Raw genomic sequence first — 19,964 nt, forward strand, 5'->3', positions numbered from 1 at the left:
TTATTTGTTTTTATTTTAGGAAAGAACATCAACTTTGACAACTGCAGCTTAACCAAACAAGTGTGATCACCACAATTACTCTGCCACTGAGACTTGCCCCCTGCCCTTAGTGAGCGGCAGTTAGGCAGCGGACTTTAGGCATGGTGCGACGACATTCACTCAATGTGAGATAAGATTTGAAATGAAGTTTCCACTTATCGTGTATGAGTGGGGCAACAATTGTACGTCTGTCCTTCCTTCCTTCCCTCCAGCCATATGTACTCTGAAATGAATTTCTAGAATGAATGTGCGGCGTTCTTTACTCACTCAGTCGAATTTAGTAGTGAAACGAGAACAGTCGTTGTGGTCGTGTGTTCTGAATTAAAAACGCCCGTTCATTAACCACCCTCTCTTACGTTCTGTTTGTTGTTTGTTGTTTTTTATTTTGTGTCGCGGTAGTTCATTTCTGAGAACGAAAATATCAACTTTTAATGAATAACCAAAAATAGATTTTTTTTTAATCAACCCATAACAAGTGTATGAAAAGTTTGGTACACGATGACCGTTCTGGAAGACCAATTGCTAAATTTAAAAAAATCCAATAAAAAAATTATGGAGTTCTCCAAAGAAATATCGAAGGAAATTTCCAGCCACATGAAAATCGATTGGGCCCCGGTTCATGTACCACCCCGGCGGCGCATACAAACCTTTGCAGCCGGTTGTTATGTCTACATTTTCATGTTTCTACCCTTCATTTCGTTGTTTCTCACAGTATTTTTCTTGGTTAGTATCAAAGGTGACATGATTTTGTTATACAAAAATTTAAATGAGCAGCCGAATTTTAGCTGCACTGATGGTTGTTTTGTTTTAACTTTAAAGGTAACAAAAAAACTTTTTTTACAAAATTTTTTCCAAATTTAATTTTTTTTGAAATTTATGACAATTGGAAATGTTTTCGGCCGTATACGCAAAACTATGTGAAGCCTTAAAATAGAAATTGTTTATCGAAACTTTACTCGTATTTTCATAGAAAATATTGGAAAAATTTTTAAGGAAATATTTTTTATCTAATTTTCATATATTTGATTCTATAGAGAATATGGTTAAAATTTTATTTTAATAGAAAATTTCATAAAAATCTATTTTTTAGAAAATTTCAGAAAATATTATTGAATTGAAAATTTTGTTAAAATTTTTGTGTTTTATTATAATTTCCATTGGATGATTAAACCACAAAACTTTTAAAATTTTCTAAAAAAAATTTGTCTAAAAAATTTTTTTTATATATTTTTAAAAAAATGTTAAAATTCATATTTTTTCAAGAATTTCATTTGTATTAAATTTTTTATTTGAATTTTATTTAACACAAAACTATTAAAATTTTGTCAATTTTTATACAAAAATTCTGTAAAAATTTTTGTCAACATTTAACTTTTCTTAGATAATTTAGATTGTCCAAGCATACAGGGTGGCTGATGAATATTGCTACAATGATGAATATTGCTACATTTTTTTTTCGGTGTATGGAATACATTTTTCTTTTATTCATGTTAAATTAAATTATTAAATTAATTATTAAATTATTATTAATTAAATTAATTAATTAATTAATTAAATTAATTATTAAATTATTATTATTAAATAGAAAAAAAGTTATTACATTTTTTTTTGGTAGCGGCTTTCATCAGCCACCCTGTAGAAGAGATTGACGAAAATGTCAACAGGATTACGACTGCACTGGTGGGATCCTTCGAAGATAGTTGTCCTCTTCGGGAAAAGAAATCAGCCCAAGAAAAACCCTGGATGACCGGGGAGATTCGCAATATTGGGAAACAGGTCCGCAGACCTTTTAACAGAGCATGTCATAAAAAAGCGGAAGTTTATTGGGATGTGTATTACACACGGCTCAAGGAACACAATAAGATTACCAGAGCGGCAAAACGTGCCCGCTGGAAGCAGGTCAATAGCGTTAATGACGCCGCCAAGATAAAAAGTTTCTCTCAAAAATCCATGTCCAAATTGAAACTTTATTAGACGACATGGGAGTGAGAGCGGAGACAACGGACAACATGTTGAGTCTTTTGATGAAAACCCATTTTCCACAGCATACGAAGGGACTCACGGAGACACCGGAATCTTGGAATAATGACGTTGATTGAAGGTTTATAATTACGTAAATTATGGTGAGGAATACTTGAGGAGCTTCAAACCATTTAAGTCAACCGGACCTGATGGAATATTTCCAGCGCTATTGCAGAAAGAGGCAGACTATCTGGCGCCTCGTCTGGCCAAAATTTTTACAGCGTGCCTAGGACTTTCATATACTCCGAAAGCTTGGCAGGAGGCAAGGGTGTTGTTTATACCCAAGCCCGGCAAGGCAAGTTATGCGACACCAAAAGCCTACAGACCCATAAGCCTTACGTCCTTTCTTCTCAAAACCATGGAACGTATTGTGGACGCTATGATAAAGAGAATGACATCCAGCGAACTGCTGAAATACAAGCAGCATGCCTATGTCAAGGGAAGGTCGGTGGAGATTGCCCTGCATGAGGTTGTGCATAAAATAGAAGAATTCTTCGATGCCAAAATTTACACACTGGCGGTATGCATTGACATCGAGAGGGCTTTTAACAATATGCGGACCGACACACTGATCCAATCCTTAGACCAATACCGGGCGGACCCAGTCCTCAGAGACTGGATAAACCATATGCTAAGGAGCAGGTGGATAAACTGTGTATCCCATGGCATAAATATAAGGGAGAAAGTGGCACAGGGCATGCCACAGGGGGACATTTTATGGCCACTCCTATGGGTGACCACCATAAATGACCCATTACGGATGCTGACAGAAGAGGGATTTAAACCCGTCTGCTATGCAGACGATATTATAATAGTTCTAAGGGGTAAGGATACGAACGAGCTATGCAGAAGGGCCGAAAGGGTCTTGCATATGGCATATGACTGGGCTAGACCCAGAGGTCTCAATGTTTACCCAGAGAAGACTGAAATATGCCTGATCACGAGGAAGACGAAAATGGGCCAATTTGACGTACCACGTTCCATCGGATAGGAATTGCGCCCTCTAGAAGCTCAAGAAGTCAAGATCCCAGATCGGTTTATATGGCAGCTATATCAGGTTATGGACCGATTTGAACTATACTTGGCAGAGTTGTTGGATATCATAACAAAACACGCCATGCAAAATTTCATTCCAATCGGACAAGAATTGCGCACTCTAGAGGCTCAAGAAGTCCAGACCCAAGATCGATTTATATGGCAGCTATATCAAAACATGGACCGATAAGGCCCATTTACAGTACCAACCGACCTACACTAATAAAAAGTATTTGTGCAAAATTTCAAGCGGCTAGATTTATTCTTTCGGAAGTTAGCGTGCTTTCGACAGACAGACGGACGGACAGACGGGCATGGCTAGATCGACATAAAATGTCGCGACGATCAAGAATATATAGACTTCATGGGGTCTCAGACGAATATTTCGAGTAGTTACAAACAGAATGACGAAATTATTGTTTATTTATACCCCCATCCTATGGTGGAGGGTATAATAAAATAAAACGAAATAAAAAAAAATAAAAAAAAATTAAAATAAAATAAAACAAAATAAAATAAAATAAAATAATATAAAATAAAATAAAATAAAATAAAATAAAATAAAATAAAATAAAATAAAATAAAATAAAATAAAATAAAATAAAATAAAATAAAATAAAATAAAATAAAATAAAATAAAATAAAATAAAATAAAATAAAATAAAATAAAATAAAATAAAATAAAATAAAATAAAATAAAATAAAATAAAATAAAATAAAATAAAATAAAATAAAATAAAATAAAATAAAATAAAATAAAATAAAATAAAATAAAATAAAATAAAATAAAATAAAATAAAATAAAATAAAATAAAATAAAATAAAATAAAATAAAATAAAATAAAATAAAAGAAGCATGCAAAATAAAATAAAATAAAATAAAATAAAATAAAATAAAATAAAATAAAATAAAATAAAATAAAATAAAATAAAATAAAATAAAATAAAATAAAATAAAATAAAATAAAATAAAATAAAATAAAATAAAATAAAATAAAATAAAATAAAATAAAATAAAATAAAATAAAATAAAATAAAATAAAATAAAATAAAATAAAATAAAATAAAATAAAATAAAATAAAATAAAATAAAATAAAATAAAATAAAACAAATATTAAAAAATAATAATAATACAAAATACACATATGTTAGAGTTTGAATATTTAGAACATTTAAGTTGAATGTCTTTTGTTTTTTATCTGTGAGATAATTATTTCAGTATAAAATCCAACAAATTTATTCAAATACGTCATTTAGGTATTTATTTACTCCATTGTTTACATAGACTATGAACATTTGCATTTATTTTGTGTTTTTTTTTTAGATATATTTGGATTATATTGGCCGCGCTCTGTTGCTCGTCTATCTGGCCTACATTTATTTCGATCACAAGAAGCATGCATCCGCAGTTAAAAGCAATGGGTAGGTAGGCAGTCCATAGCTGGATATTGTCTCTCACACTCTCTGAGTATTAACCAACCATTGGTTAATGATGAGAATTTTCGACTAATTGATTTATTTTTTCCTATACTTTTCGACTTGTGCCGACAGATGGATGTTTTTACGCAATAATTTCATTACCAGTCATTTGCGAGATTATTTTCCAGTGGAGTTGATTAAGACCGCAGAATTGACACCAGATCGCAATTATTTGGTGGCAAGTTTTCCACATGGCATTATTGGGTAAGTTTGTAGGTTGTGGCAGTATATATGGATATATGTACATTAGACCGTCCCATGCTATGAAGAAAAAAACTTTTTTTGCAAATAGCGTAGGGCTACGCCGAATCAGCAGGAATGTCTTAGTCGAACTACACGTTTCGTCACAGTCATAGTAGTGGTGCAGAGTAAAGTTTGTGTTTTAGTAAAAAACTTTATATAAACGTGTACTTGGTTTACCAATTTCATGCTAGGACCGAAAATACGCAACTGGTTCCTTAGAAAGCACTACATCCAACTTTGGGCGTCATGAGGGCACCGGTTTTAGCTAACAGATAGCAATAATATTTTGTGTTTTGCTAATTGGGATCAGAGGAAAAAAAAATGGAGCGTATGCGTTTCAAAAAAAATATTTATATATACAGTGGTATAAAAAATTCTACTTACCCTATCCAAAAACGCGTTTTACAAAACGAATTTTTGTAGAAAAAAGTTTTTCTGCCAAATGGCTATTCATAATAATTAGTTAAAGTTTTTAGGGTTAAATCTTATCCTAACTACATTACTGCCAGTTTACGTAGCTGCTGTTTATGAAAAGGTATGTAGACATATATATGCCACTGTATATACACTTTTTGTTTTTTTGGGACGCTCTAATGTACATACTTGAATCTGTGTGTGTTTGATTTTGGACTTTGCTTGTATCTGTGTGTGTATGATTTTGGACTTCGCAACTGATGCTGAGAGCATGTTTTTTTAATGAAAATTATATACACTCAAAGAAAAATTTTTGTTAATGATATAAGGGATGGAATTCAATTGGTAAGGAAAAATCTCTAAAATTTTTTGATAAAATTTTTTGGTAATTTTTTTTTATATCCTTTATTATAGGAGGGGGGTATACTAATTTTCGCATTCCGTTTGTAATACATTAAAATATTGATCTGGGATTCAACAAAGCATATATATTCTTGATCGTTGGGACATTTTAAATCGATCTAGCCATGTTCGTCCATCTGTCCTTCCGTCTGTCCGTCCGCCAGTCTGTCCGTCCGCCAGTCTGTCCGACCGTCTGTCCGTCCGCCAGTCTGTTCGTCCGTCTGTCCATCCGTCTGTCCGTCCGTCTGTCTGTCCGTCCGTCTGTCTGCCCGTTCGTCTGTCCGTCCGTCTGTCGGTTCGTCTGTCCGTCCGTCTGTCTGTCCGTTGTCTGTCTGTCCGTCTGTCGGTTCGTCTGTCCGTCCGTCTGTCCATCCGTCTGTCTATCCGAATTTCCGTCCGTCTGTCTGTCCGTCTGTCTGTCCATCTGTCTGTCGGTCTGTTGGTTCGTCTGTCCGTCCGTCCGTCTGCCCGTCCTTCCGTCTGTCCATCCGTCTGTCCGTCTTTCTGTCCATCCGTCTGTCCGTCCGTTTGTCTGTCCGTTTGTCTGTCCGTCCGTCTGTCGGTTCGTCTGTCAGTCCGTCTGTCTGTCTGTCTGTTCGTCCGTATGTCCGTCCGTCTGTCGGTTCGTCTGTCCATACGTCTGTCCGTCCGTCTGTCCGTCTGTCCGTCCGTCTGTCTGTCCGTCTGTCCATCCGTTTGTCCATCCGTCTGTCCATACGTCTGTCCATCCGTCTGTCCGTCCGTCTGTCCGTCCGTCTGTCCGTCCGTCTGTCCGTCCGTCTGTCCATCTGTCTGTCCGTCCGTGTGTCCGTCCGTCTGTCCGTCCATCCGTCTGTCTGCTGAAAGCACGCAAATTTTCGAAAAAGTAAGGCTGGTCGCTTGAAATTTTGCACAAATACTCCTTATTAGTATAAATCGGTTTGTATTGTAAATAGGCCACATCGGTCCATGTTTCGATATAGATGCCATATAAACCGATCTTGGACCTTGATTTCTTGAGCCACTAGAGGGCGCAATTCTTATCCGATTTGGCTGAAATTTTCCATGATGTGTTTTCTTATGACTTTCAACAACTGTTTTAAGTATGGTTGAAATTAGTTGATAACCTGGTATAGCTCCCAGGTCGGATTCTGATTTCTTGAGCCGCTAGAAGGCGCAATTATTATCCGATTTGACTGAATTTTTGGCATGAATTATTTAAGTTTAACCAACAACAACTGTGCGAAGTGGGGCTAAAATTGGTTCATAACCTGGTATAGCTCCCATATAAACCGATCTTGGATATTAACATCGTGAGCCGCTAGAGGGTGCAATTATTATCCTTTTTGGCAGAAATTTGGCATGAAATGTTTTAGTTTAATCATCAACAACTGCGCAAAGTAGGGGTTAAATCGATTCATAACCTGATATAGATCCCATATAAACCAACTTCGGATATTGACTTTGTGAGCCTCTAAAAGGCGAAATTGAATTGAAATTGGTTAATAACCTGGTATAGCTCCCAGGTTGGATTTTGATTTCTTGAGTCGCTAGAGGGCGCAATTTATATTCGATTTGGGTGAAATTTGGTATGAAGTGTTTTGGTTTGATTTCCAACAATTGTGCAAAGAATGGTCCAAATCGGTCCATAACCTCGTATAGCTTCTATATAAACCGATCTCCCGATGTGACTATTGACTATTCGTTGATTTTGCTGCTTTAACAGCAATAATCCTGCTATAATAGCAAGATCTTTACTATGTTACTACGACCATATAAGTGCAAATCCGGCGATAAATATATACGGGTGCTACATCCAAATTTGAACCTATTTTGAGGAAATCTCTCAGATATGTAAAAATCAGTAACAAAACAGTCCGTGCCAAATATTGTGCAGATCGGCTGAAAATTGTAGCTACTATGGCCATTTAAGTGCAAATTGGGCGATACATATATATGGGAGCTATATCTAAATCTTAACCGATTTTAATGAAATTTTGAGGATATGTTAAGATCATCAGGAAAACAATCTGCGTCGAATATTGTGCAGATCGGTTGAAAATTGTAGTTCCTACGGCTATTTAAGTGCAAATCGGGCGATATATATATATGGGAGCTATATCTAAATCTGAACCGATTTTGATTAAATTTTGAAGATATGTTAAAATCAGTAACAAATCAGCCCGTGCCTAATTTTTTGCAGATCGGTTGAAGATTGTTGCTACTACGGTCATTTATGTGCAAATCGGGGGATACATATATATGGGAGCTATATCTAACTCTGAACTGATTTTAATGAAATTTTGCAGATATTTTAGAATCAGTTACAAAACAGTCCGTGCAGATTTTTGTGAAGATCGGTTGAAAATTGTAGCTACTACGGTCATTTAAGTGCAAATCGGCCGATATATGTATATGGGAGCTATATCTAAATATGAACCGATTTTGATTAAATTTTGAGGATATATTTAGATCATCAGGAAAACAATCTGCGCCGAATATTGTGCAGATCGGCTGAAAATTGTAGCAACTACAGCCATTTAAGTGCAAATCGGGTGATACATATATATGGGAGCTATATCTAAATCTGAACCGATTTTGATGAAATTTTGCTGATATGTTAAAATCAGTAACAAAACAGTCCGTGCCTAATTTTTTGCAGATCGGTTGAAGATTGTTGCTACTACGGCCATCTAAGTGCAAATGGGGGGTTACATATATATGGGAGCTATATCTAAATCTGAACCGATTTTAATCACACTTTGCAGATATGTTAAGATTAATAATAAACAGATTCATGCCAAATTTTGTGCAGATCGGCTGAAAATTTTTGCTACTACGGCCATTTAAGTGCAAATCGGCCGATACCTATATATAGGAGATATATCTTAATCTGAACTGATTTTGATGAAGTTTCGCAGATATGTTAAAATCAGTAATAAATCAGCCCGTGCCAAATTTTGTGAAGATTGGTTGAAAATTGTTGCTCTTACGGCCATTTAAGTGGAAATCGGCCGATACATATATATGGGAACTATATCTAAATCTGAACCGATTTTAATAAAATTTTGCAGACATGTTAAAATCAGTAACAAAACAGTCTGTGTCAGATTGTGTGCAGATCGGTTGAAAATTGTAACCACGACGGCCATTTAAGTGTAAATCGCAATACACATATATGGGAGCAATATCTAAATCTGAACCGATTTTAACCAAATCCAATAGAGTTTGTCCTTGGGCTAAAAAAGTGATATGAACAAAATTTTGTGTTGATTGAACAACAAATGCGACCTGCACTTTGATGATAAGAATACATGGACTCACAGACGGACATGGCTAAATCGAATCAGAAAGTGATTCTGAGCCTATCGATATCGGTTATCAATGGGTCTAGCTCTTCTCCTTCTTAGCGTTGCAAACAAATGCACAAACTTATATTACCCTGCACCACCGTGATGGTGTAGGGTATAATAAATCGCAATAAGATTTTCATGTTCACAGGGTATCCTCATTAAACGATTGATTTAAACCTACACCTTTAATTTAGTATTTTTTGGCATATGGTATTAGCAAATTTCTTTGGGTGTATAGCCACAGTAAGTTCAATTAAGCTTGGATTGTGCTCATTGCATAATATCAACTTAATGGTTCTAACAACTGCATCAATTATGAAACATCCATCTTGCCAAACAACATGTAGTAAAACTGCTTTATCTAAATGGGCTTATTTATCGACTGGTTTGGTTAAAATTTTTTTTTTTATGAAAAGATAAATGAACAAATAAATGAACAATGTTTTTAGTATGCTAGGTCGCAATCAATAGGCATTTACAACTTTAATATGTATTTATGAATACCCTTAAAGATAAAGAATTTTTAAAGGCAGATAAGTAGATACTAAGATAAGAAACTAAAATTAAAAAATTTTAGTGTCTAAAGTATTAGAGGATATGAAAATGCATAGTGAGTAAGATATGGCAATATTATTATTAATTTTTTTTTTTAAATTGGCATTTATATTCTTTTTTATACTTTATTTATGTATATGGAAACGTTTCTCTGATGTCTCCCACCTGATACAATATGCTTGATAATTCTAAATAATATACTTATAGTTGTCCACTTCGTCGTCTACCCTCAGATAGCAACAGCAAAAGAAATACCAGTGCAATCTTATCACGTTTTATACTGGAAATTCTTGAAACCATTTTTTCCCCTATTTAATGGTTGTGTATATAAGGGTTTATCAATAGAAGAGGATATTTGTCTAGGAATGGGCTAGATATGAAAACAATAAATAGATTTTGGAAAAAGTAAAAAAATCGCTGGCATAAGATTAAACGAATAGCGGCATACAATAATCAAAATTTGCTTATCTTAACCTTAACCGATTAACGAAATCTCAATTCTTAGAACTTTATGTTCGATACTTATAAAAACATTAATAGTTGAAATCAAGGGGGATTTCAGTCTGCCATTATGGAACAGATAGGGATATCTTTAAGAGATTTGGATTGGACAGTGGCAAATAAACACAATTTTGGTCAATCAAGTTCGACATTTGAAAAGTTAAGACATTTGAAAAATATTCCAAATGATAAATTTAATTTTTAAGACTATCAACTCTTTATTCTCTTGATTATACTGTTCCATTTGTTCTATGGGTTGCCCAAAAAGTAATTGCGGATTTTTTAAAAGAAAGTAAATGCATTTTTAATAAAGCTTAGAATGAACTTTAATCAAATATACTTTTTTTACACTTTTTTTTCTAAAGCAAGCTAAAAGTAACAGCTGATAACTGACAGAAGAAAGAATGCAATTACAGAGTCACAAGCCGTTGAAAAAGTTTGTGAACGCCGACTATATGAAAAATCCGCAATTACTTTTTGGGCAACCCAATAGAAAAATGTTTTTTTGATATGCAAACAAAATTTGTAATTCAAATGAAAACAATGCTAAATTTTGGGTTGCCCAAAAAGTAATTGCGGATTTTGCTTGTGACTCTGTAATTGCATTCTTTCTTCTGTCAGTTATCAGCTGTTACTTTTAGCTTGCTTTAGAAAAAAAGTGTAAAAAAAGTATATTTGATTAAAGTTCATTCTAAGTTTTATTAAAAATGCATTTACTTTCTTTTAAAAAATCCGTAATTACTTTTTGGGCAACCCAATATTAAATCTTATATATAAAAATCCATTTGTGTTTGTTTGTTTGTTTGTATGTTTGTGTGTTCCTTATAGACTCAGAAACGGCTGAACCGATTTTCTTGAAATTTTCACAGATGGTGCACAATGACCCCTCCCCCTTACCCTAATTTTCAGAAACTCCAAATCTCGGAGATGGGTGGTGCGATTGAAGCGAAATTTTGTGTGCTCTCATATAGTACCCTAAAAATAAAAATTTTGTGTTCAAATTTCGGATGGGGTACCTAGGGGGGCTGCCCCACCCTAAAACCTAGCAAACATTTATTTAGACCACTCACGACAATATGGGACTCAAATGAAAGGTATTTAGCATATGAAAACGCATCTTATATCCAATTGTCTTACCAAGTGCTAGGGGGATCACCCCAAGCCCCAAAACACCCCTAAATCGGACATATTTACAGACCATGGCAATATGGGACTCAAATGAAAGGTATTTGCGAGTAGAATACGAATCTGATATCCAAATGTGGGACCACGTTTCTGGGGGTCCACCCCTTTCCCAAAACACCCCCCAAACAGGACTTATTTACTGACCATGGTAATATGGGGCTTAAATAAAAGGTATTTGAATGCTGAATTCGAATATGATATCCAAATATGGGGCCAGGTGTTTGGGGGACCGCCTCTCCCCAAAAACATCCCCCAAAGGGACAAATTTACGACATGGGGCTCAAATGAAAGGTCTTTGGGAGTAAAGCACGAATTTGATATCAATATTCGGGAAAGTGTCTATGGGGCCACCCCACCCCCATAACACCACCCAAATAGTAGGTATTTTCTGACTATTGCAATATGAGGCTCAAATAAGAGAGTTTTTAGAGTAGAACACGAATCCGATAAATATTTTCAAGGCCACCTCACTGAGTGGCCGCCCATCCCCCAAAACACCCCCAAGCCGGCCATGTTTGCCGACTATGAAAATATGGGGCTCAAATTAAAGGTATTTGGGAGTACCACGTATCTGATATCAACATTAGGGACCAACTGTCTAGGGAACATCCCACCACCATAACAAGCTCCAAATAGGACGTATTGGCTCACCAAGACAATTTGGGTCTTAAAGAGAGTGGAACTAAATATTTATAGTTTTTAGGGCCAATACCCCCAAACCGGACATATTTGCTGATTTTTGCAATATGGAGTTTAAATGTGATTAGAAAACGAATGTGGTTTCCAATTTTGAGGGCAATGACAATATGGGGTTCAAATAAATGGTATATAGTTATATGAGAATAGAGCACGTTGCTGATATATTTTCCGGGCTTAGTATTTGGTGGACCACCCCAAAACACCCCTTAATCGGCCATATTTACCGACCATGTCAATGTGGAGCTTAAATGAAAGGTATTGGGGGGTAGAGCAAGAATTGATACCCACTTTCGGGGCCAATTTTCTGGGGGTCTATCCCCTTCCCAAAATACCCCACAAACAGCAATATGGGGCTCAAATAAAGGTATTTTGGAGTAGAATACGAATTTGATATCCAAATGTAGGACCATGTATGTAGGGCATCACCCCTTTCCCAAAACACCCCCAAAGGAAAAAAAAATTTTCGACCATGCCAATATGTGGCTCAAATTAAAGGTATTTGAGATTAAACAAGTAAAAGCGTGCTAAGTTCGGCCGGGCCGAATCTTATATACCCTCCACCATGGATCGCATTTGTCGAGTTCTTTTCCCGGCATCTCTTCTTAGGCAAAAAAAGGATATAAGAAAAGAGTTGCTCTGCTATTAAAACGATATCAAGATATGGTCCGGTTCGGACCACAATTAAATTATATGTTGGAGACCTGTGTAAAATTTCAGCCAATTCGTATAAGAATTGCGCCCATTGGGGCTCACGAAGTAAAATAGAGAAAACGATTTATATGGGATCTGTATCGGGCTATAGACCGATTCAGACCATAATAAACACGTTTGTTGATGGTCATGAGAGGATCCGTCGGACAAAATTTCAGGCATATCGGTAATAATAATTGCGACTTCTAGGGGTCAAGAAGTCAAGATCCCAGATCGGTTTATATGGCAGCTATATCAGGTTATGAACCGATTTGAACCTTATTTGACACAGTTGTTGAAAGTAAAAATAAAATACGTCATGCAAAATTTCAGCCAAAACGGATAGGAATTGCGCCCTCTAGAAGCTCAAGAAGTCAAATCCCCAGATCTGTTTATATGACAGCTATATCAGGTTATGAACCGATTTCAACCATACTTGGCACAGTTGTTGGATATCATAACGAAATACTTGGTGCCAAAAATTCATTTAAATCGGAGAAGAATTGCGCACTCTAGAGGCTCAAGAAGTCAAGACCCAAGATCGGTTTATATGGCAGCTATATCAGGTTATGGACCGATTTAAACCATACTTGGCACAGTTGTTGGGTATCATAACAAAACACGTCGTGCGAAATTCCATTTCAATAGGATAAGAATTGCGCCCTCTAGAGGCTCAAGAAGTCAAGACCCAAGATCGGTTTATATGGCAGCTATATCAGGTTATGAACCGATTTGAACCATACTTGGCACAGTTGTTGAATATAATAACAAAACACGTCGTGCAAAATTTCATTCCAATCGGATAAGAATTGCGCACTCTAGAGGCTCAAGAAGTCAAGACCCAAGATCGGTTTATATGACAGCTATATCAGGTTATGGACCGATTTGAACCATACTTGGCACAGTTGTTGGATATCATAACGAAACACGTCGTGCAAAATTTCATTTCAATCGGATAAGAATTGCGCCCTCTAGAGGCTCAAGAAGTCAAGACCCAAGATCGGTTTATATGGCAGCTATATCAGGTTATGGACCGATTTGAACCATACTTGGCACAGTTGTTGGATATCATAAAAAAACACGCCGTACAAAATTTCATTCGAATCAGATAAGAATTGCGCACTCTAGAGGCTCAAGAAGTCAAGACCCAAGATCGGTTTATATGGCAGCTATATCAAAACATGGACCGATATGGCCCATTTACAATACCAACCGACCTACACTAATAAGAAGTATTTGTGCAAAATTTCAAGAGGCTAGCTTTACTCCTTCGGAAGATAGCGTGCTTTCGACAGACAGACGGACGGACGGACGGACGGACGGACGGACGGACGGACGGACGGACGGACGGACGGACGGACGGACGGACGGACGGACGGACAGACGGACGGACATGGCTAGATCGACATAAAATTTCACGACGATCAAGAATATATATACTTTATGGGGTCTCAGACGAATATTTCGAGTAGTTACAAACAGAATGACGAAATTAGTATACCCCCCATCTTATGGTGGAGGGTATAAAAACGAATTTGATAACCTATTTTGGGGCCATGTGTTTGGGGGACGCCTCATCCTGTCAATGGCAATATGGGGTTTAAATAGATGGTATTTGAGAGAAGAGCACGATGTTGATATTTTTTCAGGGCCACGTATCTGGGGGACCACCTCTCCCCCGAAAACACCACTAAATCAGACATCATGAGAATATCGGGCTGAAATGAAGTAGTTTAATAGTTTAAGAATGGAGTACACCTTATATCCAAATTTAAATTCGTAGACCAATAAATATCATGTGGGATTCAAATAAAAGCACTTCTATTGTGAAACTGTAAGTCAAGTTTGCATGGTATATCACTAAAAGATCTTTAATTGTCGAAAATAAATATTCAAAGGAAACTTTTGTTCCATATAAAGTAAAAGAAGGCGCAGCGGAGCGGGCCCGGGTCAGCTAGTGGGTATATAAGATCCGGCCCAGCCGACCTTAACGCTCGCTAAACTCGTTATTGAATCAAGAGTTTTTAGAAAGCAAATGTGATTCCATCGTAACTTACATGCCCGAAGTAACTCGATATTGATTCAGATCATAATTAAATTCTACTTAGGATATTTATTCATTCCATGTTTATATCGATTCTCCAACCGGTACTACTGAAAAAGAAGGCTATGACTCACTCCATGTGTTCCAAAAAAATGATTGTTTTGAAATGCAAACAAAATTTGTAATTCCAATGCGGTGTTAAAAAGAAATGTTTTTTTTTGTTTTTTTACTTCATGGGTTTTAATGCATTCTGCGTTCCTGAATGCATTAACCGAAATGTTGAGCGGCATACGTAATAAAATTCGTAATATTATTAATGCCATAAAAGCTTACCATTTCATTTCCAAAAAAATTTTGTTTTGGTTGTCGATAATAGATTCTTATGCATATGGCAAATAGCAATCACTTATTTAAAAGGAGTTCATTTATATTATTCACCTAACGGTTGAAGCAAAGAAAAAGTTGTGAATATTTTTTTTTCAAATATTTACATTAGACTGTCCCACGATAAAATTTTTTCGCAAATAGAGAAACGCATACGCTTCCTTTATTTTATTTTGATCCCAATAAGCAAAATACGAAATATTATGGCGATCGAGTAACGATAATCCATGCCACAGACGTCCAAAGTTTGACGTACTGTTTTCTATGGAATCCAGTTGAATCCAGTTCTGGCAAGAAATTGATAAACTAAGCACACATGTATGGAGGCCACCGTAGCGCTGAGGTTAGCATATCCGCCTATGACGATAAACGCCTGGCACCGAATCCTGGCGACACCATCATAAAAAAATTTTCAGCGGTGGTTATCCCTTCCTTATGCTGGCAACATTTGTGAGCTACTATGCCATGTAAAACTTCGTTCGGACTCGGCTATAAGAGGGAGGCAACTTATTATTGAGCTTAAACTTGAATCGGACTGCACTCATTGATAAGGGAGAATGTTCATGGGCAAATTTGCATTTGCAAGCACACATTTATGCGAAATAGAAACACAAACTAAACGCATATGCACTGTTGCGGCTGTGATACAATGAATAATTCGACCCAGAAATTCCTCCGATTCGGCTAAGCCATATACGTCTGTCCGCACATCCTTTCTGTGTCGTTTGTTGGTCTGGGGTGTTTGTTGGGCTGGGGCGTTTGTTAAAAGAAGTCATAAAACACACCTCTTTCAAAAGTTCAGCCAAATCGGATAAGAATTACTCCTTCTACAAGCTCAAGAAGTCAAGGACCCAGATCGGTTTATATGGCAGCTATATCAGGTTATGAACCGATTTGAATCATACTGAATACAGTTGTTGGAAGTGATGCCAAAACACTATGTTCAAAATTTCAGTCAATCCGGACAAGAATTGCGCCCTCTAGAGGCTCGAAAAGTCAAGACCCAAGATCGGTTTATATGGCAGCTATATCAAAACATATACCGATTCGGCCCATTTACAATCCCAACCGACCTACACTAATAAAAAGTATTTGTGCAAAAGTTATTATCCGATTTTGCTGAAATTTGGGCCAGTGAGTTGTGCTAGGCCATTCAACATACTCCTTTAATTTGGCCCCGGTCGGTCCAGAATTGGATTTAGCTGCCATGTAGACCGATCTCTCGATTTAAGGTCTTAGGCCCACAAAAGGCGTATTTATTTTCCAATTTCACCGAAAAATAGGACAGTGAGTTGTGTTAGGACCCTCGTCATCTTTCTGCAATTTGGCTCAGATCGGTTCAGACTTGGATATAGCTGCCATATAGACCGATCTCTCGATTTAAGGTCTTGGGCCCTTAAAAGGCGCATTTATTTTCCAATATCGCCGAAATTTAGGACAGCGAGTTGTGTTAGGCCACTCGATATCCCTCATCAATTTGGCCCAGATCGGTTCAGATTGGGATATAGCTGCCATATAGACCGATCTCTCGATTTAAGGGCGTGGGCCCATAAAAGTCGTATTAATTTTCCAATTTCGCCGAAATTTAGGACAGGGAGTAGTGTTAGGCCCTTCGACATCTTTCTGCAATTTGGCTCAGATCGGTTGAGATTTGGATATAACTGCCATATAGATCGATCTCTCGATTTAAGGTCGTGGGCCCATAAAAGGCACATTTATTTTCCGATTTTGCAAAATTTGGGTCAGTGAGTGGTGTTAGGCCCTTCGACATCCTTCGTCAATTTGGCCCAGATCGGTTCAGATTGGGATATAGCTGCCATATAGACCGATCTGTCGATTTAAGGCCCATAAAAGGTGCATCTTTCTAGTATATGGCATAAATAGGTTCAGATTTGGATATAGGTGTCATATAGGCCGATCTCTCGATTTAAGGTATTAGGCAAACAAAAGGCGCATTTATTGTCCAATTTCGCCGAAACTTAGGATAGAGAATTGTGTTAGGCCACTCGACATCCCTCATCAATTTGGCACAGATCGGTCTAGATTTGGATATAGCTGCCATATAGACCGATCTCTTGATTTAAGGGCGTGGGCCCATAAAAGTCGTATTAATTTTCCAATTTCGCCGAAATTTAGGACAGGGAGTAGTGTTAGGCCCTTCGACATCTTTCTGCAATTTGGCTCAGATCGGTTGAGATTTGGATATAACTGCCATATAGATCGATCTCTCGATTTAAGGTCGTGGGCCCATAAAAGGCACATTTATTTTCCGATTTTGCAAAATTTGGGTCAGTGAGTGGTGTTAAGCCCTTCGACATCCTTCGTCAATTTGGCCCAGATCGGTTCAGATTGGGATATAGCTGCCATATAGACCGATCTGTCGATTTAAGGCCCATAAAAGGTGCATCTTTCTAGTATATGGCATAAATAGGTCCAGATTTGGATATAGCTCCCATATAGACCGATCTCCCGATAAGAGGTCTTGCGGCCATTAAGGCGGATTTATTGTCCGCTTTCGCCGAAATTTGGGACAGTGAGTTGTGTTAAGGCCTTCAACATTCTTCTTTCATTTGGCTCAGATCGGTCCAGATTTGGATATAGCTGCCTTGGGCCCATAAAAGGCGCATTTATTGTCCGATTTCGCCGAAACATGGGACAGTGAGTTGTGTTAGGCTATGGTTACAGCTGCCATATGGACCGATCTCTCGATTTAAAGGCGCATTTATAATTCGATTTCGCTGAAATTTGACACAGTGACTTATATTAGGCTTTTCGACATCCGTGTCATATATGATGCAGATCGGTCTATATTTGGATATGGCTACCAAAAAGACCAATATTTTGTTCCACAAAATTGAACAATAACTTGTACTTATTAGACCACTCAATATCCATGTCGAATTTGGTCCAAATCGGACCATATTTCGATAATGCTGTTATGGGAGCATAAATTATGCATTTTTCACCGCATTCTGACGAAAGGTGGTTGACTTATATACCCGAGGTGGTGGGTATCCAAAGTTCGGCCCGGCCGAATTTAATGCTTTTATACTTGTTTACTAGTCATTTCGATTCTATTCCACTGTGCGACTCTCGGACTCGGCTTAAAAAAGAAGGCCCCTTTCATCCTTGAGCTTACACTTTAATACGACTGCCCTGATTGATAAGAGAGCAGTATCCCCTGTTTCTTAATGGAATGTTCATGAGAATGTCCATTTAAATCTTTCTAAATAGTTTGTGAACTAAATGTATTCTCTAAAATTCATGCTCTACTACTACAAACTTCTGCTAAATTTTCCATGAACATTCCATTAAGGAACAACGGATACTTCTATCATATCAAAGAGTGAAGTTAGATTAAAATTTTCAGCATGATGATAAGGGGCCAGCTTTCTTATGTCGAGTGCGAACGGCGTGCTGCATAGCGACATTGCTTGGTAGAGACGTTTTAATATGGCAGGATACCTCAAGGGGAAACCACCACTGAAAATTTTTCTGATGTTCGCTCCAGGGTTTGAACCCAGGTTCTCGGCGTCATAGTCGGATATGTAAAACTCTGCGCCACGGTGCTTAAGTAGTATTTGGTTTAAAACTTATCTTAGTTCTTTGACAATATTTTCATATTTCTTTTCTTTATATTTTTTACAGCACCGGAGTTACCATCAACATGGGTAAAAATATCAAAAAGTGGCTAGAATTATACCCTGGCATAAGACCCAAAATAGCCACCTTGGATATGCATTTCTACATTCCATTCATGCGTGAAGTACTACGTCGATGGGGTTTGGTTTCATGCTCGAAACAGTCGCTGCTTCATTATTTGAATGTCTCCAATGATCCCAAGCATAGGGATAACAAAGATGGTTTCACCGCAAATGCGGTAGCCCTACTGGTGGGAGGTGCTGAAGAGTCGCTGGACTCACATCCAGGACGTTATATACTGACCCTAAAGAATCGCAAAGGTTTTGTGAAAATTGCCATAAGATCTGGGTAAAAGCTTTTGAAATTTTTTCTCACCATCCATCATTTTAATGTCTTTTATATGTCAACAGTACCCCCATAGTGCCCTCGTTTTCGTTTGGTGAAGTGGATATTTTCGATCAAGTTGCCAATCCTCCGGATTCCATGCTGAGGAAGTTCCAGTCTTTTGTAAAACATTTAACTGGAGTCTCTCCACTCATAGTGCTGGGTCGTGGCTTTTTCCAGTACACCTTTGGCTTTATACCTCAGCGTCGGCACATTGTCCAGGTTATGGGAGCCCCCATTGAAGTGCAGCAAATGGATGAACCCGACACAAAATATGTCAATGAAATCCATCAGAAGGTGATTGATAGTCTCAATGAAATGTTTGAGAAGTACAAACATAAATACATACAAAATGCCGATAAAACTAAGCTGGTGATTCATTAGTTGGGAAGGAGGCCTTTTTTAAGACTAAGACTTTTATTTTTAAGTTGTCTATAGGAATAGTTTTTATTGTTGATTTTGTGTTTTTTTTATTAAATTATTAAATATTTTGATAAATCATGACATTATGATAATTGTGAGAAAAAAAAGACCTTAAAAAATAGGAGAGCCTTGGTAACGGAGTTGATAGCGAACTCTTATTATCAGTGCAGGGGTCAATTCCCACAATAAGACCACCAAAAGAAGGAGAGCCTTCGTAACTGAGTTGATAGCAAGCTCGCGTTATCAGTGCAGGAGTCAATTCCCACAAAAGAGTCTTTAGTCTGCAGTTTTGGTGCCTGAGTGAGGCGCTTAGAATCCGCCACTATAGCCCTTACTTAAGCCCAAAATAAAATTCTTGCATGTTTTTTTGTTTTTAAATGTTTATTTTTTTTTATTTTTTTTATGTTTTTTCATTAACGCAAGCCTTTTATACACTTTTTAATATTTTCTGAATTTTCTTTTTATGGTCTAAAATAATTTGCTCTTTGAG

General features: G+C 36.9%; 1 protein-coding gene across 1 annotated transcript; it reads left to right on the forward strand.

Moving 5' to 3' along the window:
* Positions 1–307: 307 nt before the first annotated feature.
* On the forward strand, positions 308–19,552 carry LOC106084013 (2-acylglycerol O-acyltransferase 2). The gene is made up of 5 exons (XM_013247403.2): positions 308–762; positions 4,422–4,519; positions 4,649–4,780; positions 18,674–19,015; positions 19,078–19,552. Exons 1-5 carry the CDS (start codon positions 538–540, stop codon positions 19,433–19,435), a joined length of 1,155 nt encoding a protein of 384 aa, XP_013102857.2. The 5' UTR covers positions 308–537; the 3' UTR covers positions 19,436–19,552.
* Positions 19,553–19,964: the final 412 nt, after the last annotated feature.

The sequence above is a fragment of the Stomoxys calcitrans genome, chromosome 5 (assembly GCF_963082655.1).
Source record: "Stomoxys calcitrans chromosome 5, idStoCalc2.1, whole genome shotgun sequence".
Taxonomy (NCBI): domain Eukaryota; kingdom Metazoa; phylum Arthropoda; class Insecta; order Diptera; family Muscidae; genus Stomoxys; species Stomoxys calcitrans.